The 18,282-nt window shown below is 52.8% G+C and overlaps 2 protein-coding genes across 2 annotated transcripts in view; one reads left to right on the forward strand and one right to left on the reverse strand.

Annotated features, from left to right (window-relative positions):
* The window catches only part of LOC125319229 (olfactory receptor 14I1-like), a 55,221-nt gene that overhangs the window by 9,602 nt on the left and 27,337 nt on the right, over positions 1 to 18,282 (reverse strand). The gene's annotated exons all lie outside the window — the stretch shown is intronic.
* LOC125319230 (olfactory receptor 14I1-like) lies at positions 14,493 to 15,502 on the forward strand. The gene has a single exon (XM_048290342.1). It carries the CDS (start codon positions 14,514 to 14,516, stop codon positions 15,447 to 15,449), a length of 936 nt encoding a protein of 311 aa, XP_048146299.1. The 5' UTR covers positions 14,493 to 14,513; the 3' UTR covers positions 15,450 to 15,502.

An 18,282-nucleotide genomic window follows, 5' to 3' on the forward strand; every position in this document is an offset into this window, starting at 1 on the left:
GCTCCACCGCCAACACTGCAGCTCGCGCCGCTCCGCCCGCGCGTGGGAACTGCCTCGCTACTGCTCGGAGAGCACTCGATGCACATGGGCGAGGACACACGGTCTCTGAGGCACGCTTCCCTTCACCAAGACACAGCTGACATTGCTCAACAGTCTCGGTAATTAAATAATATTCACGAAAATATTCTTCCATCGGCATATATTTTGACTCAAAAATAAACTGTGTCCAAATGCTGTTCCAAAAGTCTTTGGTAAGAATTAAATCCCAAGAAACATAGAAGGAGTTCTTAAACAACCATGCCAGGAAGTGTTTCAGTTCTTTTTGAGCTTGAACTAAGCTAAAATTTACAAATCGTTGTTCAAGAATCATTTTAAGTTTAAGATAAATGTCCATATGCGGCTCTGAGAGCCAAGAGTCTTCCCACGGTTCCTCCATAGTTTAGAGATGGAATAGCAAAACAAAAACAGGAAGAGGAATCCAAAGTTTCTTTATTCACACATCAGTCGCTTAGGGATCGGGGATGGTTCTGCTCTCAATTCCACACCATTTGTTACAGTGAGGATACTGTAACAGGCATATCAATCAAGGACTCCCATGGAAAAGAAATATGTGTGGACCGATTCATGACAGATGTTGAAGAGAGATGTTTATTTCTCCAGCCGCATGGCCGGGGCTCTGCCGAGGAACTCCTCAATCCCCGGACCCGAGGGTCCTTGCCCGTGCAGGGGAACACAAAACAACCAATGGGGAACGAGGCTGACCAGGGGCAGGGAAACCCCATCTCTGTCCCAGGACCCCTCTCCCAGGGCTACATGGCAGGGGGAGGAGACCCCGACAGTCCTCGGTTATTTTATTAACAGCTCTTCAATCCTGTACTATTCGGTATGATCCATCAGACTTTTTGACAGGTAAAATGGGAGGATTCAATTCAGATTGGCACTCTTTCAAAAGTCCTAGCTGCAAAAAGTTTTCAATTACAGGGCTAATTCCTTCCCTGTCTTCCTTCTTCAAAGGATATTGTTTAACTCTAACTGGGTGTTTTCCTTCCTTAAGCTTAACTTGTCCAGGGAGTGCATTCTTTGCTCTCCCTGCTATGTTAGAAGCCCATACCCCAGGGAATACTTGATCTATGATTTTCTTGCTAGTCTCTTCTTCATTTTCAACTTTGGTTTCATTTGCTGTCAACATCAGACTTAACAATTCTATGGATTGTTGATCTTGAACCTCCAAAGGAACTTCTCCATTTTTAAATACTATTTTTGCCTCTAGTTACTCCAGTAAATCTCTTCCCAAAAGTGCTGATGGAGCATTAGGCATGTATAAAAACGTAGGAATTCCCCGTTGTCTCCCAAGTTTCTATTGCAATGGTTTGCAGAAGTGTGCTCTTTCACATTGACCAGTTGCTCCCCTCACTGCAACAGAATCATTTGTTCTTGGCATTAAAGCTTTATTTAGCACTGAGGATGTTGCCCTTGTGTCTATTAAAAACTCCATTTCTTTCTCTTGGTTCCCTAATTTAATTAGAACCAGAGGGTCCCCTAGGCTGGGAATCTCCAGTGCCCTTCAGTCTTCTTTAGCACGAGCAGCCACTCCCTCCCTCTTTTGTTCTTCTCTTCTTTGATGATCGCCTTTTCTTCGTTCTGGGCACTGGTTCTTCCAATGTCCGATTTCCCTGCAAAAAGCGCACTGATTTCTCCCTAACCGGGGTGGTCCTTGCCCATGTTCCCCACCTTCTTTTTCTTTTACTATTGCTATTAATTTCCTCATCCCTTGCTTACATCCTTCTTCTCTACTGCTAAAAACACTCCATGCTCCTTCTAGCAAAGTCTCTAAATCCCGTGCTGTTGGTCCTGTATTTTCTGAAGTTTGTGTTGAAGGTCCCGTGTAGATTGTCCTAAAAATAAACTCACCAGGTGTTGCCTCCCTTCCTCAGATTTGGGGTCTAATGTCGTATGACGACGCATTGCATCTCACAAATGTCCTAAAAACTCAGAGAGTGTTTCAGAGGGACCTTGCTTAATTGCATATAGGGCTGAGCAGTTCATGGTTTTAGGAACTGCCCTCTCCAGTGCCTTTGCTATGAAATCTTGGGAACCCTCTCATCTTTCCATGTCACTGTCATCATTAGGATCCCACTGCGCATCTTGGAGAGGAAAAACATCCTTAACTCTCTTTTGGGTTATTTTGCAAGCGTCCTCTGCTAAACTCCCTGCTGCTTTCAAAACTAAGCGTTTTTCTGTCTCTGTAAGGGCATATAGCAAAATTTGAAGATCTCACCAGTCAGGTCTATGTTGTTTAACCATGAATCTAAATTTCTTTGCAACACCTATTGGGTCACCCCGATAACGTTTAGCAATCTTTCCCAAGCCTCCAGATCTACTGTAGAAAAAGGGATTTTAACTGACATTGTTTTTCCCTCAGAACTTACTGCCTCTCTCAAAGGTGCTTGTAGGATTTCTTTAGCTCGTTTCCAGGTCCGGGACGCTACAGGGCCCTCTGGGGAAAGCAGCTCTTCCCCCTCATTGTCACTGCTGGGCAGTAGTAGAGCTTTAGGGGTCCTTTTTCAAGTGGGTATAGGAGAAGTGGAAAATGAAGCGGAAGCTGAAGTTGGGACTGGAGTTGATTCAGCTGTACTTATAGCTGGAGCTGGAGTTGAGGTGGTAATAGCTTTAATTGAGTGGGGGATGAAACATAAGCTGGAGTTGGGATCGAGATCAAAGTGGGGGGTGAGATAGGAGCTGGGATAGGAGTTGGTCCCCTGGGAAATGAGATGGAGGGGGTGACGTAGGAGTCAATTCCTCTCTTTTAGGAGGTGGTTTAAACAAATCCCCCAGCTCTTGCTCCAGTGAGTCAGCTGGATACACTTTATCAGGGTGTGTGCAGCGTTGGTTTCTTGAACAGGTTCTGCAACATCCTTTAGGCTTTCCCTTATTAATTTTATTATCCTTTTCTAGGGCCAATACTAAGGGATAGGAATGGGGCTTCATTCCACAGTCCCTCTGCCACTCGGGGTGGTTTCAGAGGGAGAAAAATAAATCAGCATAGGTTACTTCTTCCCATCTCTGCTCTCCTCTCAAAAAAAGCATAAGCTGTCATAGGGTCTCATAATCTACAGTTCCACCTGGTGCCATCTGACACCTTCTTTGAGCTTATAAAGTGGCCACCATTGTGTGCAAAACTTGAGAAGAGTCTTGTTGTTTTCTGTACCACCACAACCCACTAATTCTTTCCAGTGTGTCAGAATACATCTTAGAGGACTGGTTTGAGGGATCTCTTTACTCTGGCTGCTTCCTATTACTTTCTCTTACAGCCCTTTCTGCACAGTCCACAGCTCAGGTTAAAATCAACTTAAGGGGCTGTCAATACTGACTACACTTTCTGCACCGGGTTACAAAACAATAATAACGTCTGGTACAAAACTCACTTTTGTTATGACTTGGGCAATTTACCAACACAACTCAAACCTAAACTTACTTTCTGCTTCGGCTGCAATTATAACTTTTGACACAGCCTGGCGGTGTTACCTGTAAAATGCACCTCAGACAGCAACGCTGTGTCTATCGCTTCTTAGGGTCCGGGCCCTTTTAGCGTGAACACCGGGTGTTACAGCCGATACCGTCCCCTCATAACCAGATATACACCCCACAATTACAGTAAAAAACACAGCACACAGCGTCCACTTTCAAACATTCACCATACATGCTTCGTCTTTCTCCGGCCGCCTCGTTGTGGCTCCAAACTCTTCTCTTGCTCCGTGCTAAGCACATCTCAACAAACCCTCACACATCAGTTCACACAGTTAAAACATGCTCCCCACAACATAAACACCCGTGCCCTCAACAGCACAACAACCGCTAACCCCTGCTGGCAACCCGTGCTCTCTACGGCACTACAAACAGGGATTTACCTTTAAAACTGCTAGCCCCGAATTGCCAGCAAACCAAAACCAAGCCCTCCACGGCACAACAAATGGCAAAATCCCCTCTGCCGACAGGCACTGCCTGAGCCTCCCCGGCCCGGCACCGCAGCTCCACAAGTGGCCTTTAGCCGGCCACTGGACACCAGTGCAGCTTGCAGGCACACTACACAGGCACCAGCTGTGCGTGGGACGTCTCCCTCCGACTGACCAACGGCCTTTCATGACCACGCGTACGCCTTACAGGTCACTGTTCTACTGTTCCAGGAGTTTCTTTAAACACACCGTATTGTCCGGAGTTTCAGTAGTCAGGAGTCCTTGTCTGTTGCTGGATGGACAATCCTGGCAGCAGAGCCCTCTCTCCAGGAATATCCCGGGGGCGCCCCGAGGGGTTCACCAGCCCGGGCTGGTCTCACAGCCAAACAGAACTTTCTCCTGGCTGGCTCGCCAGAATGATTTGTTAAATCCCGATATCCATGGACAAAAGACCCTCTAACTAATTAAAGTTAGAAAGTGGTGTGTTTATTCAGGCACCGGCGGGCAGCATGGGAGCAGCCTCCTAAAGACATGACAGCCAAGGACAAGGTTCTCCGTTCTCTATTTATTACTCAAAGTTTTACATCTTCTACATATGGATGACCCCAGCACCGCCCATCCTCTGCTTCGTATTAAAATGAGATCATTGGTCTTTCACACATGTGCAGTTTCTCTCTTGAATTGGGTCGGTGGTCTCCAATTGGGTCAGTGGTCCTGAAAGATGAAGTCAGGAATGTCTTCCTCACAGTGACCTTTTTACCTTCTTGCTGTTGGCAGGCCTTCATGACCTCTTGGCGCAGCCCAAGATCTCCTACTTTGGATTAATTATTATGACACCCAGGTGCTGTTCATAATTCTATTGGTTTCAATTAGTTTCAATTTGTTTTGATGACAGTTCATTTATTCTGTTTCCTTCTACAAACAAAACTTTAAATAAAATATCATGGCAAATAATACATCCCTTAGCTCTGGCTTAGGAATCTACCTTTCGTTTCTCTACTCTATAACTTAATTAATAAAAATTTCTTCTAACTCTAAGTTAGAATTTTAACCTTTTAGAACCTTGACTTAGTTACACCGTGGGGAATCATGGAATCAAGGAGCCCATTGTGACACAGTGAGGCCGCATGGAACCAATGGTCCATTGTTACACTGCGGATTCAAGAAGACCCTGGGGACAGCAAGGAACCTCATGGAACCATCCGTCCATTGGGACACAGCGGGGCCTCATGGACACAAAGGGACCATTGTGGCAAAGCAGGGCCTAATGGAGCAATGGAGAGCATTGTGACATTGTGGGGAATCATGGAAGCATGGAGAGCATTGTGACACTAAGGAAACTCGTGGAACCAAGGTGACCACTGGGACACAATGGAAGCACATGGAATCAAGGCTCCATGATGACTTTGTAGGGCCTCCTGGAGCACAGGATCCATTGCGACACAGCAGGACCTCGTGGAACCAAGGAGCCTTTGTGATACTCCAGATGCGCATGGAACCCAGGGTGCACTGAGACACAGCGGGGCCTTGTTGGAACCAAAGACACCTCTGCAAAAAGCAGGGTAGCTCACAGAACCAAGGAGTCCATTGTTACAATCGAAAACCTATGGAAGCAAGGAGCCATTGTGACACTGTGGGCCTCAAGGGAAAAAAGGACATTGTTGATAGCAATGAAGCTCATGGAAACTATGGGACATTGTGACACTGCAGAACCTCAGGGAGCCAGGGAGACCACACTGAGGAACCTTATGGAACCAAGGGGCCATTTTCACACTACAGAACCAAGGAGACCATTGTTGACGGTACAAACCTCATGGAACCAAGGGGCCATTGTTATACAGCGAGGCCTCATGGAAGCAAGGGGCCATTGTGACACTGCAGGGCCCTGTGGAACCAAATATTCATTGTGACACAGCGGGGCTGCTTGAAACCAATTGCGAGACTGCGGATCCAAGAGACCACGGGGACACTACGGCACTTCATGGAACCAAGGGGCTGTTGTGACACACCAAGGCCTCGTGGAACCAAGGAGAGCATTGTGGCAGAGCAGAACCAAGGAGGCCATTTGGACAGTATGGACCCTAAGGGAACCAAGGCTCCATTGTTATACAGCAGGGCCTCCTGAAACCAAGGAGCCATTGTGAAACTGTGGGGCATCATGGAGTCAAGGGCACCACTGCTACTGAAATCTGCTGGAGAGAAACCTTCTCACACAGTTTGGAGGATTTGAAAGCAGCTATTCTTTATTACAGCATGGTGGTCACACAGGTGATCCTTCATGCATTTGAGTGCACTGAGCATGGAGTGAACAGAGTTTATATCAGACACACTGATTACATATTCGTTAGCTATCCCCACTTCCTTTATTGGACATCGGTGTACCCCTTATCACAAGTCCTATCTATTTCTCCAAGGCTCTGCTGTTCTGTCCTACTGTCCTTGATCAGAGTTAGTGTTGTTCTGTCCTACTGTCCTTGTCACAGTGCTCGCCCCACATGAGGGGTATCTGCAACCCCCCCCAGCCAATGGGTTTGGGGTGAGCAAGTGTTCCCAAGGGAACAGGGATGGGACAGCTGGGCTGGACTGACCCAAGGGATGTTCCATTCCGTGTCACACCATGATCAGCAATGAACTGAGAGAAGCAGGAGGTGGAGGGCATTAATTTCTTTTTTAAGACATTTTTCTTTCAAACAGCACTTACACATACAGAACCCTCTCCTGCCACAAGGTGCTTGAACATTTTCCGCTGATAGGAGATTTCCTGTGCAGTTGCTTTGCTTCTGTTTGTGGCTTTTGCTTTTTGTGGTTGGTTTGTTTGTGGGGTTTTTGTGTGGTTGTGGGTGGGTTTGCTTTGGTATTTTTGGTTGGGTTTTGATTTTTTCCCTATTGAACTGCCTTTCTTTTGATACATAAGGTTTTTCTTCCTTTTCTTGTGGCTCGGTTGGAACCTGATGGCAAGAGAAATTGATCCAACTCAGTCCTCTTGCCCAATTATGTTTTGCAGTCACCATTAACTAGATGAGTTTGGTCACAGACTCCCTGCAACTTGGCAGCATCCACAAAGGCGTTGAAAGTGCATTTCATCCCATTGTAGAGATAATAGAAATGTTCCACAGTGGTGCTCAAGGGCTGGCCACTGAGGGCTGTCACCAGGGAGTGGCTGCCAAGAGGACTCTGGACCATGGATGACATTTGACCCTCATTGTTCAGCCCAATTCCCACCCACCCCATGTTCCACTTCTTCAGCCCAGCTCCCACCAACCTGGCTCTGAGGAGACCCCAGCAGAGCCTGGCACAGGCCTGGCTGGAGTCTGGGCACACAACATGCCCTTCTTTGCCCTCCCACAGGGCTTCTGCAATCCCTGCCTTGTCCTGCCAGGGCCTGCAATGGCTGCAGGAGGATTTGCCACATGCCCTTCCCTGCTGAGCCTGACCAGTCTGGGACTCTCCCAACACCTGGATGAGAAGGTCAGTTCTTTCCCATAGGAAGGAAAGCACAGAGCCCTGGTGTTTCAGGGGCCGAGTAGAGGCAACAACCAGAGGCCAAGTCCAGCCAGAGCTGTCTGTCCTGGCAGCTTTTGTCTGGGAGAAACCCTTGCATATAGGCAATTTTGGAGGAGAAGTACCAGTTTTGGCCATGGGTGCCTGGACAGGGGGGGCAGTTCTTTTCTATAGGAAGGAAAGCCCAGAGCCCCAGTGTGTGAAGGCAGGTGAGAGCCAGCTCTCAGGAAGCCAAGGGCAGCCAGACTTGTTGGCACTGGCAGCTTTTGTCTGGGAGCAATCCCTGGATACAGGGAATTTTGGAGGCAGAATCCCATTTCAGCCATGGGCACCTGGATGAGAAGAACAGTTCTTTTCCCTTTGAAGGAAAGCCCAGAGCCCCAGTGTTTCAGGGGCACATGAAAGAGACCCTTGACATGCCAAGCTCAGTTGGAGCAGTCAGACCAAGCCAACCACGCCTGTTACCTGTTCCCTCGGATCCACGGGGCCCCGCAGTGTCACAATGTTGGTGTCATATTGGGTCCTTGGTTCCATGAGGCCTCACTATGTCACACTGGCCCCTTGTTTCCATGGGACCCCACAGTGTCCCAGTGGTTCCCACTCTCTTCCCATGGGGCCTTGCAGTGTCACAGGGGTCTCCTTGGTACCACAGTATCTCAATGGACTCTTGGTTCCATGGGGATTCACAGTGTCAGAAGGGTCTCCTTGGTTCCACAAAGTCATTCACAGCCCCTTGATTCAAGGAGGCCTTCAAGTGTCATAATGGTCTTCAAAATTCCATGAGGCCCTGCAATATCACCATGGACCTTTGATTCCATGAGTCCCCACACCGTTACATGAATCCTTAGTTCCATGGGGCCCTGGAGTGTCACAATGCTCTCCTTGGTTCCATGGTGCCACACAGCAACACAACGCCCCCTTGGCCTGAGAAGGTCCCGGAGTGTCACAATGGTTCCTTGCTTCCATGAGGCCTTGTAGTGTCACAATGGACTCCTTGGTTCCATGGGGCCGCAAAGTGTCACAATGGCCCCTTGGTTCCATGGGGCCTGTGGTGTCACAACAATCTCCGTGATTCCATAAGGCCCTGCAGGGTCACAGTAGACCATTGGTTCCATGAGACCCCACAGTGTCACAAGGGCCCCTTGGTTCCATTGAGCCCCACAGTGTCACTATGGTCGCCTTGGTTCCACAAGGCCCTGAAGTGCCACAAGGGTCCTTTGGTTTCACAAGGCCTCAAAGCGTCAAAATGGCCCTTTGGTTTCACGAGGCCCCACTGTGCCACAATGGACCCTTGGCTCTGCAGTGTGAGAATGCCCCCTTGGTCCCTTGGAGCCTCACAGGGTCACTGTTGTGCCCTTGGTTCCACAAGGCCCTGCAGGGCCACAATGGTCCTTAGGTTCCACGAGGCCTCCAAGTGTCACAATGGTCTGCATGGTTCCATGAAGCCCCACTGGCTCACAGTGGTGAAAGGAATGAGATCAATTTGTCTTTACAAACAAACTGTGGGTCTGCTGATAGGTAAAAGCCAGATACTGAGAGGTCAAAGAAACAGTGGGAAGAATTCCACTGATTGATGAAAGGAGTGAGAGGGACTTGTCTTTACAAACTGTGGGGTGTGCTGATAGGTAAAGATGGATACTGAGAAATGAATAAGCAATGGCCAGAACCATAAATTCCATTGGAAAAAAAAAAAGGGAGGGGTATACATTAGATGGGATCTGTGTTAAGTGATTTGGGAAGTCTGTACCTCTCAAGTACCTCAGCCAAAGGGCAAAGAGAGAGGGAAATGCAGCCAGGAAATCAGGAGAGAAAGGAGGCTGCATCCTCTAACAACTTGACAGACCCCAGGTGTGAGAAACGAGACAACTCTTAGGAAAATTAAAATAATTTATTAAAACAGAGAAATTGAAAAATTATAAAAATCAGGAAAATATCAAAATTTGGGATCCTAGTGGCTCAAGAGGTATTTCCGGGAACGCAGAGATTAGAGATCTTTGGGCTTAGACCGCACTGGACCTCCGGTGGAAAACTTGCAGTGCTGGGCTGACTTTTAGCTAACCCAAAAGTCAGAGAAAAATTATTGAAGGCTCCTAAATAGCAGTAAGTCTTAAGTGCCCAGCACTGGCACCCACTACAGCTAAACCTGCAGTGGTCTGCCCCTGCTCTGAGGCTGACTCAGTATTTTATAGTACCCTTGCTCCACCCCAGTCCGCCCACGGACCGCCCATGGCACACCCCTTTGGTCCTAAGTGATTGGTGCTTCCCTTTTGACAGATTATCTCTGTCTACCAATAGCTCGTCGTTGTCGGGGGGGTAGTAGCAGCTGGAGTAAGAGTGGTAACATGTCCTTATTAAGATTCAGGTTGCCATGGAGCTTACTTACCGACCAACGGCTAAAGGTCTAAAACTGGCTGTTGGCTGTTAGAAACTGGGGTTTGGAGCTGGTTCTGAGCAAAGTAGAAACCCTTAAAATAAATATTAAAATACATCCAACACATCTTAAAACATTTGCAAAAGTATACAGAGAACATGAGAAAAACAACTTTTTTAAAGTTGGAAAGGGAATTTTAACTGGGACACTTTTAACTAGGGGATTTTAACTGGAACTGGTGCAGATAAGCTGCTTTGAACAAGTGAAAACACTAATAGCAGAACTTGATATTTGTACCTGGACTGATGGGTGAACATTAACACTCAATTAAAGTTGTGTAACCCAAAATTAACTAATCAAAACACTTAACATGCAAAGACCAAGCTAATTAGGGAGTTCATGTATGACACCAGGGGAATGCCCCATGGCCTCTCCCTTTATTCAAATACAGTAATGGGACTCCTCTGTCTCCTTTGTGGACATAAACCTCTGGTGTTTGTGGATTAATTTTCCTGACAATGGCTTCCTTGGTTCCATGATGCCCTTTAGTGTAACAATGGTCTCCTTGGTTCCACGGTGTCAGAATGGACCCTTGGTCCCATGGAGCCCCACAGGGTCACAATGGTCCCCTTGATTCCATGAGGCCCTGCCGTGCTATAATGGCCCCTTGGTTATAGGAGGCTCTGCAGTGTCACAATGGCCCCATGGTTCCAGTGGGTCCCAAAGTGTCCTAATGGTCTCCATTGTTCCATGAAGCCCTGCAATGTCACTGTGGTCCCCTTGGTTCCACAGGGCCCCACAGTGTCACAATGGACCCTTGGTTCCATGAGGTTCCTCAGTCACAAGGGTCTCCTTGGATCTGCAGAGTCACAATGGCCCATTGGCTCCATGTGGCCACTCTGTGTCACCGTGGCTCATGGTTCCATGAGCGTTCATACTGTCAACAACCATCTCCTTGGTTCCACAGTGCCACCATGGTCTCCTTGGGTCTGCATTGTCACAATGGACCATTGGTTCCATGCGACCCTGTTGTGTCACAATGTTCTCCTTGGTTCCACAAGGCCCCACAGTGTCACAATGGACCCTTGGTTCCACGAGGCCTTTGTCTGTCACAATGTACTTTTGCTTCCATGAGGTTTCTCAGTGTCACAGTGGCCCCTTGGCTCCATGTGGCCCCACTGTGTCACAATGGCTCCTACTTGCATGAGGCAACAAAGTGTCAAAATGGCCCCTTGGTTCCATGAGGTTCCATGTTGTCACAGTTTACTCTGTGGTTCTGTGAGGCCCCACTGTCACCAAATCTCCGAAATATCAGCAAAAGACTCCTTAACACTAATTTGGTGTTAAAGAGAGCATCATTTATTCAGGCCTGAGCTCCGGCAGGGGATAACTCCTAACCTTACGTGGACACGTGACTCTACAAGTGTGTTGCTCGCATACAGTCGCTACATGTGTATTACAATTCACCCATTTCCTTAAAACCCACCCCAAGTTCCCAGATTCAGTCCTTGTTTTTTCTAGCGCTGCACCCTTGAGCCAGATGTCTTCTTCTTCTCTTCCAACCGTCCCTGCTGGGAAAGCAGCCCCTGCATGCCTTGTTCCTCTGCTAAAAGTTCACAGACACAGTAAAAATGGAATGAACCCTTTTGGTATCAAGCGCAAGGCTTTGTGTGCCAAGGCAGAGGCAGGCAGGAGGCAGAGCTGCCAGCAAAGGAAGGGGCCAGCCAGGTGGGGCAGCCAGGGGGATGAGGACAGCCTGCAGGGACAGAGGCGCAGGGCAGGGACAGCGTGGCACAGCCTGGGCTGGAGAGGGCAGAGGGATGGGCAGCAGCTGCAAGGCCCTGACAGAGCCAACTTGTGCAGCACTTGGGCCACGGCTGCTGGCCCTGGCCCTGAGGCCAGCAGGAGACAAGTGACCCTTGCAGCCCTGGGGCCTCAGGGCCTCCTTGTCCCTGCTCAGCAGCCTGGCAGGGGCCGCCCCATGGTGCTGCCCTTGGCACTGCCCATCCCCACATCCCAGTGCCCCGGCAAGAGCCCTGAGCACTGAGGGAGGGACAGGATCTGCCTTGCCAGGGGCTGGGGCTCAGGCCTTGGCCCTTTGCATTCCTGAAACACATCCACGTTTGCTCAGCATCAGAGACACCTTTCCCTTGCTTGTCCCCCCCTGTCATCACTGCCTGCAGTGTTCTGCTCTGACTGGAACCTGGGGACACTTTCTCAGTCCTGTTCCTCAGTGGCACCCATTAAAACTTCAAGAAACTTCAGTGTTTAACTTTGAGTTGTTGAGAAGTTTTTTGGACCACTCTCTCAGGGACTGAGACCAGTGTAAACAACACCAGAGCCCCGAGAGGGTCATTACAGTCCCTGTGCTGTGTCTGTGCTGCTGAGCTGGGCCGGGCTCCTGGCACAGCGGCAGCTCCTGGCAACCAAAAAGACGTTTCTCCTAATGAGCAGCTCCTTTCCCAGCCCAGCAGGGCTCAGGGCACTGCCTGCAGGTACCTGAGAGGAGTGAAGCAGACAGAGGCTTAAAGCGGCTGGAAGGACCATTCTGAGCTTATTCATGGAGAAATCTTCCCCACTCCTGACACAGTGAGCCTCTGGCTGCAGGGATCTTCTAAAGCTGGCCCATGATACAGCTGCCATGGCTGTGAGGATGGCTCTGCTGCCGTTCCTGGCTTGGGGGAGGATGTGCTGCAGAGCGGGGCTGCCCTGGGCACCGTCAGAGGGACAGGGCAGGACGGCTCCTGCTGCCAGGGCCGGCTGCAGGCTGTGAAGGTGGAGCAGCAGCCAGGGGTGCCCAGGGCTGTCCTGCAGAGCAGCTCCTGCAGCCCTGAGGGCTCTTTGCCAGGCCAGGGCATCTGCCACCTGCCAGGGGCAGCTCTCAGCCTGCCTGGGAGCTCCCCATGGGCGCTGGAGGGGAGCTGTGGCTGCAAGGAGTGACTCCTGCAGAGCAGGTCCTGCTGCTGTGGAGAGGCTGCTGTGGGGCCAGGGCTTCTCAGAGCTCCAGCTCACGCCCAGCTCATTCCTGAGGGGCTTTTCATGAGCACATTCAGGGCATGGGATTTCTGCTTGAGTCTCTGCTTTCCTCAATCTGTGCTCCCACTTCTCCCAGGCTCAGCTTGGTGGGAATGGAAACTCAGCTGTGCAGGGCAGAGCAGGGCCTGAGGCTCTTAAAGCATCACGCTGAGGATTCCTGGGAGCCTCAGCAAGTGCCTGCACCTCCCCAGCCTCCAGATGCAGCCAGCATCACCTTTCCATGGTGCCCAGGCCGGGGGGAGCTGTTCTTGAATCCCCGCAGCCCCGAGCGGCTGCCGGGCAGGGCTGGCCCAGGGGCCGGGCTGGGCTCCGGCAGCAGCGGCAGGGATGGAGCCCGGGCCGCAGGAGCAGCTCCCGGCTGGGACAGCTCCAGCAGCAGAGCCGTGGGCAGGGAGGGAGGGAGGCAGCGCTGAGGGCAGCCCTGCTGAGGGGAGCTGTGGCAGCTCCCGGCGCTGCCCTGCAGTGCAGACAGTGCTCTGAGCAGCGCAGCTCCGGTGTCCCCTCGCAGCCAGCACAGCCCTCAGCCCGGGGGCTCGGGGCCCTCAGCCCGGGGGCTCGGGGCCCTCAGTGCCCTCCTGGGCCAGCAGAGCAGCACCAGAGATGAAGGGCATCTCTGCGGCCACGGGCCCGTTCCTGCTGCCCGGGGCCTGAGGGCGACTGTCCTGCCCTGGTGCTGCCCGGGAGGGGCTGGGCAGCGCTGCGCAGGGAAAGGCTTTTCCTCAGGGCCCGGCTCTCTGTCCTTGCCCTGCTCAGCTGCTCCTGGCGCTGCTCAGGGGCTCTCTGGGAATGGCACTTCCAGCTGCAGGCTCAGGCCCAGCCCTGGGGCTCCTCCTGTGCAGGCTGAGCACAGCAATGGGGTGTCCCAGCTCCCTGTGCCCCGGGAGCTCTGGGCAGGCCGGGCTGGGAGGCTGGCAATGAGCCAGCTCTCCTCCAGCAGGGCCATGGACAGGACCCTCGCTGTGCCCTCGGGATGCCATCCCAGCTGTGAGCTGCCTGCCAGGGGACACTGGGGCCGGGAGTGTCCTTGGCCAGCAGTGGGGCTGAGACTCTGAGAAAGGCTGAGCCACTTTGCTCTGCTCTGGGTCCCTCTGCTCTCAGCTGTGCCAGGCTGATTTTCAGGGGAGCACAGTGACTGCCCTCGATCTCAGGAAGGGCAGCTGGGGACAGATGGAGCGACAGAGCAGCTCCTCTCACCCTTCCCTGAGTTCCAGCCAATGCTCTTGCATTGCTCAGCTCTCTCTGCTCTCCCTGGGCACAGCAGGAAACCCTCTGTAAGTGCCTTTGGCCATCACCGTTCCTTCGCCCTGGCACAGGAGATGCTGCCCAGCTCCTCTGCCTCAGGAGCAGTTCTGTTTGACAAAGTCCAAGCCCAGGACTGGCCCCTGTCCCCCTGTCCCATGACCCCACTGCTGCAGAGCAGAGCTGATTCCTCGGTGTCCACGGGCACAGCCCCTGCTCGTCACGGCAACGGGGCCAGATCCCAGCAGAGCTCCAGGCACGGGGCTGAGGGAAGGGCTCTGAGAGAGGAAAATTGGATGGCTCAGAGTAGCAGGGGCAGGGCTGGGAGAAAGGGCTTGGGCATTGCCCAGGAAAGTCCCCCTGACTTGTCACTGTCTCCTCCTAGAACAGATGCCCATGGCCAGAGGCAGCAAATGTCCAACAGCAGCTCCATCAGCCACTTCCTCCTGCTGCCATTGGCAGACACGCGGCAGCTGCAGCTCCTGCACTTCTGCCTCTTCCTGGGCATCTCCCTGGCTGCCCTCCTGGGCAACGGCCTCATCATCAGTGCCGTAGCCTGCGGCCAGCACCTGCACAGCCCCATATTCTTCTTCCTGCTCAACCTGGCCCTCACCGACCTGGGCTCCATCTGCACCACTGTCCCCAAAGCCATGCACAATTCCCTCTGGGGCACCAGGCGCATCTCCTACTCAGCATGTGCTGCTCAGGTGTTTTTCTTTGCCTTTTTCATCACAGCAGAGTTTTATCTCCTCACTGTCATGTGCTACGACCGCTACGTGTCCATCTGCAAACCCCTGCACTACGGGACCCTCCTGGGCAGCAGAGCTTGTGCCCACATGGCAGCAGCTGCCTGGGCCAGTGCCTTTCTCTATGCTCTGCTGCACACGGCCAATACATTTTCCCTGCCCCTGTGCCAGGGCAATGCCCTGGGCCAGTTCTTCTGTGAAATCCCACACATTCTCAAGCTCTCCTGCTCACACTCCAACGTCAGGGAGCTTGTGCTTATTGTGCTGAGTGCTTTTCTGTATTTTGGCTGTTTTGTGTTGATGGTTTTCTCCTATGTGCAGATCTTCAGGGCTGTGCTGAGGATCCCCTCTGAGCAGGGACAAAGGCACAAAGCCTTTTCCACCTGCCTCCCTCACCTGGCCGTGCTCTCCCTGTTTCTCAGCACTGCCTTTTTTGCCTACCTGAAGCCCCCCTCCATCTCCTGCCCATCCCTGGATCTGGCCCTGTCACTTCTGTACTCGGTGGTGCCTCCAGCCCTGAACCCCCTCATCTACAGCCTGAGGAACCAGGAGCTCAAGGCTGCAGTGTGGACACTGATCGCTGGACGGTTTAAGAAACATTAAACTGGTTGCCAATTTTTGCAAATCACTTGTAATAAAACTCGTCTTTGATCGTTCTTGTTGGTTTGGTTCTGGGGTTATTTTTTCTGCCTTCAGTTATTTATTGTTGTCCACAAAGCAAGGGCAATCTTTCTTCCGTTTCTCCTTTTGTTTCTCTGCACCTTGGCTGTGGCCCCAGCCTGTGTCAGTGAGGAGCTGTGCTCTCGGTGCCTTTAAATGAACTCAAGGATCTGCCAGCAAAGTTTCCAGCAGAGATGCCCCTTTAGTTGCCTTGTGTGGAGCTGCAGCAGCAATGTCTATGTGCAGAGCTGGGGGCAGATCAGGGGGGCACAGCAGCTGTGGCCAGGAGCAGCAGCCCTTGGTGCTGCCAGTGCTGCTCCCGTGCCACTGCCCCGCTGCCCTCCTGGCCCTCGTGTTGCTGCAGGGCCTGAGTGCTCTGGGGCTCGCTCCCAGCCCTGGGCTGGCAGTGCCGGGGCTGCAGCAGGGACAGGCCATGGGCACTGCTGGGGCAGCGCTGACGCCTCAGGGCAGGGCCTGGGGGCTGCAGGCTCCTTGCCCAGGCTCTCTCAAGAGCAGCCCAGGCCAGTGCTGAGCAGAGAAAACCCCCGTGAGCAGCCCCAGGGTGGCCGTGGGCAGGGTGGGGGCAACCAGCATGGCTGGTGCTCTGCAGGGTCCCTGGGGGAGCCGGGAAGGAGCAGCAGAGCAGGGGCTGATCCATCCCCCCTGCGCTGGACACCCCAGGGCAGCGTCCCAGAGCGGCCTCATGCAGCTGCCAGCAACATCCCCCCTCTGCAGCCCTGGCCTCTCCCCAGCTCCGAGAGGGGCTGGATCCTTGCAGGCACACACACGGCACGACTGGCTCAGGAGCCCCTGTTTGCACTGCACAGCCCAGGCGTGAACACCCCACGCTGTTGCTGTGGGGAGATGAACCTGAGTGAGCACAAATGCCATCAGCCCCTGGGGGCCAGCAAGGGCTGGGGGACGGCAGGGAAACCACTCAGCTTTGTCGGGGCCTCTCAAGTCAGCCAGAAAGTTTGTTCCCATCAGCTCTGAGTTTCCTGTCCCACTGCAGACGTTGTTGCTCAGAGCCAGGGCTGCCTGGCAGCCACCCCCAAACAGCCCTGAGCATTTCCTCTGCTTCACCTTTGCTTTCTTTCCTCTCTCCTGCTCCACATTTCTTGCTCTTGCACATCCCTGTCCCCTCCCCTGCAAACAGCCCAGCCCTGTTTGCCCTTTCCTCTCTGGCCCCACTCCCCATTGCAGTTGCTGCCTTGGCACCACGGGAACGTCCCTTGGGGAGCAGGATCATCCTACAAGTGCTGCAGGAATTGTCTGCAGGGCCCTGCAGTGCCTCGAGCTGTTCCCTTGCCAGAGGCACCAGAGGCCAGGGGGGCACATCTGGGCTGCTGTGTCTGGCTGTGGGGCTCCCTGTTGTGGGGCAGGGAGGAGGAGCTGGAGAGGCTCTGCAGGACTGACAGGATGGGCTTTGGGGCCCGTGTGGAGAAGCTGAGGGACAGGGGCTGCTGGACCTTCTGAAGAGGAGGCCCAGGGCTCATCCTGCAGCTGCTTCAAGGGGGGTTTCAGAGAATCCCAGAATCAACCAGGCTGGAAAAGACCTTGGACATCATCAAGCCCAAGCCGTGCCCTGACACCTCCTTCTCTCCCCTGAGCCTCCTCTTCTTCAGGATAAACAACCCCAGCTCCCTCAGCCGCTCCTCACAGCACTTGTGTTCCAGACCCCTCACCAGCCTTGTTGCCCTTCTCTGGACACGCTCCAGCTCCTCAATGTCCTTCCTAAATTGGGGGCCCAGAACTGGACACAGCACTCGAGGTGCGGCCTCAGCAGTGCCCAGTACAGGGGAAGAATCCCTGCCCTGGTCCTGCTGGCCACTCCATTCCTAGTCCAGGCCAGGGGCCATTGGCCTTCTTGGCCACGTGGGCACACTGCTGCCTCATGTCCAGCCTGCTGTCCATCAGTGCCCCCAGGTCCCTTTCTGCCTGGCCGCTGTCCAGCCACTCTGTCCCCAGCCTGTAGCGCTGCAGGGGTTGTTGTGGCCAAAGTGCAGGACCTGGCACTTGCTCTTGTTGAACCTCCCATGGTTGGATTTGGGCCCTGGATCCAGCCTGTGCAGGTCCCTGTGCAGAGCCCTCCTACCCTCCAGCAGAGCCACACTGGCACCCAGCTTGGTGTCATCTGCAGATTTGCTGGTGGTGGACTCAATGCCCTCACCCAGATCATCAGTGAAGACATTGAAATCCACGCTGGCTGGGTCTGATCCCTTGGCCACCCTGTAGGTGCCGTGGGATGGCACTCAGGGTGATCTGTTCCATAACCTTGCCGGGCACCGAGGTCAGGCTGACAGGCCTGGAGTTTCCCAGATCCTCCTTCCAGCCCTTCTTGTGGATGGGGTCTTGTGGGATATGCCCAGCCACTGCCCTGGAGGGATGTCTGCTGAGATAAAAGATTTTGCAATCGCCCAGCAGGACTCCCTGGAAAGGAAACGACTTTTGGGTCATGGCGTGGAAAGGTAGACCCACAATCCTTTGGGATACCCTATGCAGATCATTCTGTAACCCATTGGTCTGTCCCAGACCCTCTGTAATCCACTGGTCCCCTTGCTGATCCCCTGTATCCCTATAAAGGCAAGCTCCCTCGAGTCCCTCGAGAGAGAGCTCGTCCCTGGCCTCCCTTCACCGGAGGGGACCCATAATAAAGCTACCTTCGTGCGGAACCAGCCACACGGGCCTTCTCGTCTCTCTCTCTGGTCTGGTTTGGCCTAGAGGCTGCCCTGCAGAGCTGAGCTGGAATCATGAGCTGATATCACTAAAGAGCTGA

The sequence above is a fragment of the Corvus hawaiiensis genome, chromosome 37, assembly GCF_020740725.1.
Source record: "Corvus hawaiiensis isolate bCorHaw1 chromosome 37, bCorHaw1.pri.cur, whole genome shotgun sequence".
Classification (NCBI taxonomy): domain Eukaryota; kingdom Metazoa; phylum Chordata; class Aves; order Passeriformes; family Corvidae; genus Corvus; species Corvus hawaiiensis.

Bases quoted from the DNA above. Each gene is read 5' to 3' on its own strand.
- LOC125319230 (XM_048290342.1), top strand. From the start codon at position 14,514: ATGTCCAACAGCAGCTCCATCAGCCACTTCCTCCTGCTGCCATTGGCA.